Raw genomic sequence first — 12,228 nt, forward strand, 5'->3', positions numbered from 1 at the left:
GGCATGCTGCTCTTATCTGTATTTTTTGTACCTCTGTATGTGTGCTCAAATAGAGATAACTTTGATTGGTTTTAGTGCTGAAAATAGCTTGAAATTGAGCTCAAAATAGCGGAAATGTTCGACTGTTGCCAATATTCAAGAGTAAACAAATCACATCAATCTTTAATACACGACAGCAGGTGGGTCTGATGTGCATTCATGAATGCACTGATATTATTTATACAATTATTACAATATTTCATAACAGTAAATCTTCTATTTTTTGGTGTGAATCAAAATTCTTTGTGAATAAAAAATAAAAATGGAATTCATCTGTAAAGCCTCAAAACATAACTAATAAACAGAGGAAATGTTATTTTAGTGCCAGGAATGCCTGCATTGTTTATTCTGGACCCTATTTTGAAATTGGAATATTTTTTTAATTTGTGTAAAATTGGCCAAATTACCACTTTCCGATCACTATTGGGTAGTTGAAATAGTTGATTGAGCAATTTCTTGTGCTCATTCAATAAAATGGAACCCACACTAGTAAAAGAGCTAAGAATTTGGTCTAATGGAACACTGTAACTGGCCGAAAATAGGACTCAAAGTGGGCAAAATTGCCAATGCATATATATCACCGTCACAGCAAAATTCATGAAAGTGTAATTTTGTAAATTTGTTATCAAATTTCATACATTTTGTTTTATTCCCTTCAAAAAAAGATTCTCTACCATTTCATTAGAAAAAAAAAAAATGAAAATTCTTGGACCCTGTGGGGAATTTTTAGATTGGGGGTCTGGACTTTCAAGGGGTAAAAGCTACAGTGTGTACAAGTATATATTGTCTACCTTCATTCTTGACCATCCTGAGGCTAAGAAAATACTTCCTGACATCTCTGTGGCTCATTTGTCTCTACCTTCTAACCATTCTTTGTGTACCTACCTCTCAAGCTGTCTATCCCTCTCTCCCTCTATAAAGTTCTCTGAATACTTTACAAATTGTTATCATGCCCCCAAACGATATATATCGTTTTTTTATTCATTCAGCATTGCCACAAAAGCCTGAGTACCTAAAACATGAGAGGGAAAGGGGGGTGACCACCGTGTTCCCCTATTAAAAAAATTGGGGATGCCTGGGACCATATGTCTTTTTTTTTAAAAAAAAAGATTTCTTTTTTCAAAAATTTTTTAAGGACGCGAGTGAAGAAAATACGCTTGGGCATTTAAGGGGTTTAAAGGAGGAATCAAAAAAAAAAAACCTTTAAAAGTTTTTTTCTTTTTTTTAACCAAAAATATGCAAAACCATTGTTTTAAATTTTCATATTTGACTGCCCTCCAGGAAAAATTGAAAATTTGGTGATGGGGAAATTTTCCAAGATTGAGATGTAGGTGGAGAAAAGGGTTTGATTGATTTTATAAGTTTGCAATTTTATAAAAATTGATGATTTTTTAAATTTGAGAGGACTAATATTTTATTTTTCATAAGAATTTGAATCAATATAAATATAAAATTAAATGAATTTCACATTACATGCAATCTCTATTTATTATACACATCATCCCATAAAAAAATCTATAAAGTTTTGAGGAAATTGTACATATTTTTCAACAGCAGCAAAACAAGTTCAGCTGACTTGTTGGGACTAAACCTTAACTTTGGGAACAGTGAGAAAGCCGCTGTTGGGGGTGGGGGGCTGATTGCAAAAATCGACCGATGTCTCCTGTATCTAAAGGTAAGTGAATTCATTCATTTTTATTTTTAAATCTTAAGTTGGACCATTTTCACATACCTCTCCAAACGCATAAGCCACATTGCATATTTATATTTTTATTATCATTATTGCTGCATTTCCCACTTTATTGTACTGCAAGTAGAGGCATTTAGCCTTTTAGGAATAAAAGGGGTTCTGTCCCCCACTTCATCACAGGAATGCAGATTTTTGGTAGATGTTTTATACATTTATTGTTCCTTTTTACCCCAAACCCCCCCTCGATTGGGGTTTTTTAAAACGGGGGGGAGGGCCAGGTGGGCCCTTTTTCCGGGGGGACCAGTCTCTCCACTGAGTGTTTGCCTGACTAAGAACCCAGCATTAGTGGTGGGGATATTTTCTCGTTTTGTCTAAACCCGCTGATGATGGAGATGCCATGGAATGAATTATGGATATGGTTTGCAGAATGTGAAAAGCAGATTTTGAATATTTACTTCCTCTGTAATTATGATTTATGTAATGCGAGAGTGAAATGGCCATGACAGTAGCAAGTTGATAATGATAAGTATAAATCTGATATCAGAAACAGAATATACAGCCTCTTCTCACTTACCAGATTTGTTTATGAAAAATTTGGGAGTTACGTGGGTTCCCCAACAATCAATTGAATGTATGAGAATTTGGGGCCCAGGAAAAATTGCAGTGTGTCAACATCAACATCTCAATCTCCTTCTTTGCCACTAGTAATACAAATTTAAAAATCCCAAGATTAAAATTTTTACAAATTTGTACTTTATTGTGAACCCCCGGATAAAAAAAACAACTTAAGAGGAAAAAGGAAAAGCAGAAATTCATTGTAAAGGGGGGGATGGGTTCCGATCAACAACCCAAGACCATATTTTTTCTTAAAAATTTCACTTGATTTACAACCCCTAGATAAATGGTAAAAGCACTTGAAAAGGAAAAGAGGAAAAAGGAAAAGTACAAAATTATAGTTAAATTTGTGGGTGTTCATATGTGTGTGTTTACATTCTCTGTCTCTTTCATGCCAACTTAATTAAGATAAGATTAAACTCAGTGAACAAGGTGTGTTGATGATAATAATAAAATATAATTAATAATCCCTCTGGAGTGCATTAACCCCTTTTAGGTCACCGAGATCTATTTTTGCCAGGTCCCAAAAGGGTCTACGCCATGAGCCAGCTCACCTTGAAAATTGAGTGGAAATTTGGGCCAGATATAAAATCTATGTGGATTTTCACCCATAAAAAGACCCAGCACACTTTTATAATGAGAGAGAAAAAAAGAAATTTGGGTTTTCGAAAAACAGCAACTTTTTAGTGTTTTTTGAGTTTTTTATATTGTTTTGATTTTTGGGCTCATTTGATAGAATGGAAGACAATTTCAGAAATAGAGAATTTTTATTTTTTAGATGAAATGGTTTTAAACTGAGTTCAAAGTAGCAGAAAGAAATTTTGCTGATATTAAAGGAGTAAAAAAACGCCCTCACCGCCAATAAATGAGTTGGTGGGTCTAATATACATTCACAAATGGGGGATGATATTTATAAAATTTTAAGTATTGCATAACAGAAAATTTTCTTTTTTTTGGTGAAAAAAAATTATTATGTGAAAAAAAATCAAAATGGAATTTTTTTTAAAGCCTAAAAACAAAAACTAATAAAGGGGAAATGTTTTTTAGTCCGGGGAATGCCTACATTGTTCATTCTAACCCTTTTTTGAAATTTGGAAATTTTTTTGAACTTTGTGTTAAATTAAATTAAAATTTCCATCACTTTATTTTAAAAGTTAAAAAGTTGATTAAGGGATTTTTTTCTAATTTTGATGGGAATAGAAGTAATACTGGGTGAAATAGCTAAAAATTTTGGGTTGTTTTGAATAATGTAATTGGCCAAAAATGGGTTTTTAAAGTCGCAAAATCCCCGATTCGTGAATATCGCTGACACATAAAAAATTAGAGATATAATTTGCCAATTTTCCCCCAATTTAGTATTTTTTGTTTTATTCCCTTCAAAAAAAAGATTTTCATGTTTTCAAAAAAAATAAAAATTTTTTTTTTTTTAAATTCGGGACACTGGTGGGGACCCCAGTTTGGGGGTTTGGGGCCCCCAAAGGGTTAAATGTCATAATTTTTTTTGAAAGGTGTGGTAGCTGACATTTAAAGCACTCCAGAGTGACTATCATCATCATCATCATCATCATCATCATCATCATCATCATCGTCATCGTCATCGTCATCGTCATCGTCATCATCATCATCATTATCATCACTAATATCATCATAAATATCATCATCATCATCATCATAAATTTTATCATCATAAATACCATCATCATCACCATCATCATCATCATAAACATCACCACCATCATAAAACTATCATCAACGATTTATTATATTTAACGGTTTAATCATTTTTAAAGTTGCCACGAGAATTGAAAAAACACGAAAAAACCATTAAAACCCCTTTCTTGAATCTCTTTATTTTTCCCTTTTCCAAACAGTTTTTCTTTCCCCCCGCTGAAATTTAGCCCCCATCTTGTACTGGGGGACAAAATAGTTAGAAGTGCAGCAAAAAATTTAAAAAGGAGAAAAACAAGAGGAAATTGGAAAAAATTTAAAAAAGGTTCACAGAAAAGGGGGTTAGCGGGTGTGTTTTTGTGTGTGTGTTTTACTTTCCCCGGTCTCGGGGCAGCTTAATTAAAAAAATGATTAAACTCCTAAAAAAGGTATGTCGATGGTAAAAAAAACAATTGTTTCGGGGAGGGTTTTAAAATGTCAGCTACCAAACCGGGAAAGAAAATGTATGACTTTTAAACCCCTTTCCGGGGCCGCCCGGGGATCTAGGGTTTTACGCTCAGGGCCCAAAAACCGGGGGATCTACGCCATGAGCCCCAGCTCATTTGGGATAAACTGTGAGGGAATTTTGGGGGCTTAGATATGAGGGGAATCCCATTTTTTGGGGAGGGTGGAAAACATAAAACAGACCCCGAAAGCAACTGGTTAATGAGAGGGGAAAATTTAAAATTTATGTTTTTTGTTTAACCCCTTTTTGACTGTTTCACCCCCTTGCCTAAAACTGGTCATTCTTTTACAAATATTAAAAAAAATTTTTTTTTATAAAAAATTTAGGAATATTTTTACTATGTTTTTTTTTAAAAAAATTTTTACATCAGTATTTACCAGAAAAGGAGTTGAAAAGTTTGAAAAATGCTTTGGGGGAAAAAGGGGGGAAAATGTCACCCCCCTATTTTTTATTTATCAATTAAAAGGTTTTTGAAATTTTTAATTTTTTTTTTTCCAGGGCCTTATTTCCTGTAGACCAAAAAGGGGAAATTTTAAAATATAATTTATTATTTACAAAAACAATAACAGAAAAAACTTTATCACTATTAGTTTTTTATACATTTTTGTTTAACAAAAAACAATACAAAAAATTTGTTTATTACTATTTTTCCCATAATATATATACATATGTACAGTCACTAACCACGCCCCTTAGAACTGCTGACCCGGGAACCTTTGAAACATGGGAATTGCAGGGGGGCATTTCCCACACTTTCACACAAAACAAAGTGTTTTGGGCGGTTGGGGTTTTGGGGAGGGTTACTTTAAAAACACCTCTTCGGGAGCATTTTTTTTGGCAGAGTAGGAGGTGGCCAGGGTTGGGGATCCCCGGCCTCAAACAAATGACGCCTGTGGGGCTGGCTTCTTTGGGCAGGAGTTGCCTTTGACTTTCAAAATTATTTGTCTGATTACTGACGGGAAAAAATTCACCATTTTTTGGGTTTTTTTTTCCCCTTCAAGGGTATTTAAAACCCATTTTTAGAAAGAGATATCAACAAGAGGGAAAAAAGTTTGATATACCATTTAAAACTTTATGAAAATTAGTCTGAAAACCCAAACCCGATGTCACATTTGTCCACAAAGCATTTTGGGAGGTTGTAGCCCAAACAGCTGCAGGCTTTAGAATGGGTTTCTTTTGGTCTCTTTTTCCCCCCACTGGGTACCATTTTTTTTTGGTGAACTGATGTCAACAAATGTAAATTTTACGCTTGGGTTTTGGCCAAAAAATGCCATGATGTCATTGGCAGCAAAGGCTTGCCCCTACCCCGCAGTGCCACCCTTTGCCGGGCGGTAATTTTTGGGACACACGCACGGCACACACGCCTGTCAATTTCATTTAAAAATCACTGAAAAGGGGGCTTAAAAAAAAGTTTTTCAGTAAAAACATATGCCCCTTTACCAAGATATGGTTCCATCATTGTTCAAACCCACATCACCAGAGAAAACTAAAATTTCATTTTCCAAAGAACTCCCAGTGTACAAAAATATCTAAAACAAGACCACTTCGAATCAAAAGGGAAAATTAGCTTTATACCCCCGTTTCCCCCGTTTTATATATTGCTTAAAAAGTTTCTTGAATAAAATCAAGGACCCCATCAAAACAAGCTTCCTAAAGGGGAAAAAAAAATTTGCAGAAATTTTTGTTTCAGGTACATAAACACATTTCTTATCTTATATAACCTGTCGCTTCTTTTTACCCTTTGGTTTTTTCGAAAAGTAAAAATACTAAAGATCGGGAAAACGATTGACACCTAAAATTTTTCACAAAACCTGGGGGAAAACCGGGCCCACCCGTTGTCCAGATGTGACAGTGGTTTATACACATGTGGAAAACATTATTGGGGGAAAAACGGGAAAAATCCCTGCCACAGTTGTCCCCTTCCACGGTGACCCGGTTTTTGGGGTGAGGGGAATTGTATTTAAAGGTGTATTACAGAAAGGTTTTGGGTTTTCCCCTGACAATGATGTCCATCGGGGTTCATCAAGAATAACTCAAAGCAGTCCGGGTTCACTGGCATTGTTCCCAAGGGGACAAGATGGTTTTACCCATTTTGGCAAAAAGTCATGGGATGGGAACAAACCCCACCGCCCCAAATCCAGATGCCCGGGTGGGCCTAAAAATTGCCCCGGGTTGTGGCGGGGGTTGGGTTGTAGGGGGGGCAGGTTGTGGCAGGGGGGGGGGAGGCTGGTTCTTTCTGCTGAGTCAGCCGCCGAAGGGAAACCCGTGATGGTGCCACATGGAAAGGCCCCCCTCACTATCACCCCCACCTGCCCCCCTCCCCCCCACTGCCACCATTCTTTTCCCATCACAAATATCATCATCTTACTATCAGGCCGGGGTTGGGGGCCACGGGATGTGCCCCCCAGAGCCTTCCTTTCCCTGGAAAACTTTAAAACACTACCAGACCGATACGTCGGAACATACTGGCGTTTTCACGGGGGAATATTCACTCTCACTGTCACTAGAACTGCTTTAAAGACCTTGAAATCACTATCACTATCACCACCACTATCATCAAACCTTTAGGTTTGTACATTTCCCCAAAAATATTTTCCCTTTGGGCCCGTCGGAAGGGGGGAATGGGGAACAACCCGGGGCACAGCACCAAATTGGCCGGGTTTCATCGGGGTTTTCCCCCCATTTACGTTACCCCGGGCATTTTTTCGAACACCCATTTTGCCCTTAACCACTGTCACTGACATTTTCATCGCTGTTAGAGCTATCACGGGGAAAAAAGGACCCCCAACCCCGAGGAGGGGGGAACTTTTTACCAGAGGCATGGTAAAATGGATTGAAACACTGCCCAAATAATGCACCGCTAGGTCCGAGTTTTTTTTCCAAGGGGCAAAACCACCACTGAGACCCATTCTTCCCCAGGTTAAGGCCTTTGGGCGCGTTTTGGGAAGCCGCTTAGTTTTAAAGCAAAAAATAGAAAAATTCTGTAAGAATTTATACGCGGAAAAGTCAAAGGGGTTAAAAACAGCAATTTTTGCAGTGTTTTTTTCGCATTTTTTAAGTTTTTTTTGGATTTCTTGGTCTCATTTGATAAAATTTGGAAGACATATTACAGAAATAGAGATGATTTTGTTTGGGTTTTGGGGTTTTTGGAAAAAACTTGAAACTGACCCTTAAAAGGCAAAAAAAGGGAAAATTTTTTTCCGATATTCAAGAGTAAACAAACGACCCACAGCCTAAAAATACCCAGTTGGTGGGTCTAATATACATTTAAAAATATGGGGGGAATGAAAAATTATTAACATTTTGCTTTAAACAGTAAATCTTCTTTTTTTTGGTGTGAAAAAAAATTCATTTATGTGAATAAAAATCAAAAGGGGAATTTATTTGTAAAGCCTCAAAACATAAAAAATTTAAAGAGGGAAAAGTTGAATGAGAAAAAAAGCCACATTGTTCATTCTAAACCCCTTTTGAAATTGGGAAAATTTTTAACTTTTTTTAAAAAATTCAAAAAACAATTTCCATCACTTTTTTTTGTAGTTGAAAAAAGTTGACTTGGGCATTTTTGTGCTTTAATCGACAGAAAGGGAAATAGTGGGAAAAAGCTAAGAATTTGGGGGATTGGAATAATGTAATTTGGGCCCAAAAAGGGGGTAACGCAAAAACCAAATTTGAAAAATCGGGGTGACACATTTAAAAATAGAGCATAATTTTCGCCCAATTTTTTAAAAATTTCGTACTTTTTGGGTTTTTTTCTCCCAAAAAAATTCTTTTATTATTTCATAAAAAGGAAAAAAAAACAAATTTTTTTTTTTTTAAAATTTTTGGACACTGGGGCGTGACTCCAGATTTGGGCCTTGGGGCCCCGGGGGTTAAACCACTCCAGAGTGATTATTATTTTTAAGATTATTATTATTATTATTATTATTATTATTATTATTATTATTATTATTATTAATGCCATCATCATACCTTGTTCACTGAGTTTAATCATTCAGGCTCTCCCACGAGTATTTTATGCCTTTTGAGAATTTCAAAAGGAAAAAAGGGAGCGCTTCCCCCAAAATTCAATCTGTCACCTTTCCCACAACCAATACATTAGCCCCATTTTTTCCAAGACTACATATTTGTACCAATTTGCACTTTATTATGCATCCCATAGTACAAGATGTTGGCAAAAAAGAAGATCTTAATTTTTCCCGGGAAAGGGGAAACACCAAGAAACAAAAAGGTTTAACTTGAGGGAAAAAAGATTAAACCAGTATGAAGCTGGTAAGAAAGTGCAAGTGATAGCCGGGACTTAAACGGCGTTTACCATTTCCACTGTCCTTAAGGGTTATGATTAAGAAAAAGGCAGGGGGCCCTCCACAGGATTTCAAGCCAAATAACTAGACAACGGAAAGGCCTCACCCTTAACCCCTTTTATCCTTTGACGAAAAACAGCCTTAGAGCCAATGTTTTTACGATTATACCCAAAAATTTCCCCAAAACGACCAAAACCTGGGAGGCCTTTCACCGGGGGAGAATGGGGCTCCCGTGGTCGGTGCACCCTGGGGAAAAATCTGGGGCCCCGCGGGTTTAGGGGAACGCCATGTTGTCAGTCCATTTTCACCATGCCCCCGTAAGAAGTTCCCCCCCGGGGGATTGGGGGTCTTTTTTTCCCGTATAGCCCAACAGCAGGAAAAGGGGCAGGAATTTGGGTTTTTTTGGGGTGCACCTTAAAAAATGCCCAGATAATTTTTAAATATTAACAAATGACCCACAACCCACCTTTTGGTGCTGGGCCCCTTGTTCCAAATTTACCGCCACCAGGGACAAAGAGGAAACATTTTGGGCGGGAAACACCCCGATGATAGCAGGATAGTGATAGGGATTTTAAGGCTTAAAACAGTTTTATACAGTGAGAGGAATATTCCCCCGTGAAGCGCCAGTATCACGAGTAGCGGGCTGGAGGTTTTTGTTGTTCCAAGGGAAGGGGAAAATTTGGGGGACATCCCGGGGGCCCCAAAACCCCGACCCGATAGGAAGATGACATATTGTAAATTTTGGGGAAAGGGGACAGGAGGGGAGGGGGAGTGGTTGAAAGGGGGTGACGGGCCCCCGTAAACAACACCGGGACCAGCCCCGGCTGACTCCCGAGCAACCAGCCCCACCCACCCCACACTGGAAACCCGCAAACCACAAACCCGGAAGCCAAAACCACAGAAAAACCAGGGATAAAAAAACCAGACCCCACCAGCAGACCATCTGGGATTGGCAGGGCGGGTTAGGGTTTTTTCCCAGTCCCCAAGACTTTGATGAAAACAAAATAATGGGCCCTCTTGGGCCCCTTAAAAATGCCCGTAACTGGGCTGTTTTTAGTTTTTCTTCATGAACCCCTGATGGACATCATTGTTAGGGAAACCCACATTGTAAACCCCTGGGAAATACAATTTTCTCAAAAAATCACCGGGTTAAAAGTGGAAGGAGACAACCCGTGGAAAATGCCTGTTTTTGAAAAAATGCTTATGGAAATGGGGTATAAGACACTGGGGCACCACATACCCAAAAAGGGTCCCTGATTTCAAATTCCTTTAAATGAATTATAGGCTGCCGGGGGCCCCTTTTAACTGTTGTATGTTACATTTTAAAAAACCAGGCCTGAAGAAGCGACAGGTTATATAAGATAAGAAATGTTTATTTCCCCGAAAAAAATGCTGGATGTATTTTATCCCTTCAGGAAGCTTGTTATTGATGAGTCCTTTTATTTTATTCAAAGGGATCATTCAAGGGAATATATACCAAGGAAAAAAACACTTTTGGATAAAACCCGTAAATTTTGATTAAAGTGGTCTTTTTTGATATTATTGTGTACACTGGAGTATTTCTTTTAAGATACCAAGAAGTTATTGGGATCTCTGGGGATGGGTTCAACAAGATGGAACCATATCTTGGAAGGGATATGTTTTTATTATAACTTTTCCCCCAAGCCCCCTTTTCCCAGTGATTTTTCCAAAGGGAAATTTAAGAGGTGGGAAAAGTGTTTTGGGAATCGCAAACATATGAAGAGGTGTTATGTATGTATGCATACCACAAAATGCCCACAAGCACGCAGAGACACTCGTTTTATGTGTGAGGAGTGTGAAGTGCCCCTCTGCATATACCCATGTTTCAAAGAGTTCCACAAGCTGCAGCAGTTCTAGGAACGTGGTTAGTGACTGTACATATGTATATATATTATGGAACACTAGTAATAAACATTGTTTTGTATTGTTTGTTTGTGTAAACAAAGTGTATACACAAACTAATAGTGATAAAGTTTGTTCTGTTATTGTGTTGTAAATAATGAGTGTATATTTGAACAATGCACCTTACATTGGTCTCACAGGCCACATAAGTTACCTGGAAAAGAAAAATATTGAAAAATGCAAGAAACCTTTGAATTAGAGTAAATAAAAGAATACCGGGTGGGCGGCAGTCGCCGCTGTTGCCGTACGCACGTCAATTTCTGCAAACTTTGCGGCTCTATACCTCGGTAAGTACTGATGGCAAAAATTTTTTTTAGGCTTAAAACACTAGTAAAAATATTCCTAACATTTTCATAAGAAAAAATAATTTTTTTTTTTTCGAATATTTGGCGACATAGAATGACAGTTTCAGAGAGGGCCCTGAAACAGTCAAAGGGTTAAATAGAGAAATTACTGGCAATCTAGTTTGATAATCAGATACAAAAAAAAAAAAATGCTGATGAGCCTTCTAATTATTCAAGCCAAGGCATGCAGTATCTTTGAGACGTTGAAGGCATGTGAAGGTCTCTCAGTAATTCATGGCTCGCCATGGCTTGTGGATATGTAACTCACAGTACTATATAATATTGTATAATTATACTATTACTGTCAATAAAGGTTATCTACCTATCATATTTATTCCAGAATAATATTAAGTATAACATAAGTAACTTAGAAGCATAATAAAGACGCTCAAGTTAATAAAACCTGACATATGTAGAGAGGTATTGAAAGGTGGGCAGGGCTATACAAGAGAAGGAGATGGCACAAGCAGTGTCTCTCAGTAACTCGTGGTTCACCATAGTGTGTGGAGGCATGAGCTCACGGCACCATAAAATGTTATATAATATTATACTATTACTATCATTATACAGTGGACCCTCAGATTAAGACGTCATCGGAATAAGTAACTTTTTGCATCAAAATATTGGCTGGGTGAACGTCACTGAACTCAATATAAGTCATTCGTGTCGGGGCCTGAGCGGCCTAGTGTGCCATTGTTTACCAACCAGTGAGGACGATCCCACGCATTCATACGATATATTTTGTATTCCATTCTTTTTAGTGCCTGTAACTGCTAAATAAGCCACCATGGGCCCAAAGAAAGCTTCTAGTGCCAGTCAGAAAGAGGCGAATGTGCCTTTTTCAGTGATTCTGCAATATGTACAATACTAAAGCAGCAGGTGTCTATAAAGGCTATAGCGCCAGCCAGCGATAAAGTGTAGCAAGTAAGTTGAGCGATTAATCGATAGAAAAAGGACAGCATGAAACTGACTCCTCCATTGTTGTTGGAGGTATATAGGGCTACTGACTAACACCGCCGCCTCTGCTGCCGCCTTCACCACCACTGTGTAAGGCTTATCTTTCAGTGGCCCTTATACACCCAACAACAAACAACACACCACCACTCATGACATTCTTAATGCCATATTTTATTCACTCTAGAG

The 12,228-nt window shown here is 37.7% G+C and overlaps 1 protein-coding gene across 1 annotated transcript in view; it reads left to right on the forward strand.

Moving 5' to 3' along the window:
• LOC128689238 (F-BAR domain only protein 2) overlaps window positions 1–12,228 on the forward strand; it is a 528,956-nt gene that overhangs the window by 377,621 nt on the left and 139,107 nt on the right. The window contains 2 exon segments of the mRNA XM_070086397.1: window positions 1,594–1,681; window positions 1,684–1,714. Coding sequence (XP_069942498.1) covers window positions 1,594–1,681; window positions 1,684–1,714 — 119 coding nt within the window.

This window comes from Cherax quadricarinatus, chromosome 18, assembly GCF_038502225.1.
Source record: "Cherax quadricarinatus isolate ZL_2023a chromosome 18, ASM3850222v1, whole genome shotgun sequence".
Classification (NCBI taxonomy): Eukaryota; Metazoa; Arthropoda; class Malacostraca; order Decapoda; family Parastacidae; genus Cherax; species Cherax quadricarinatus.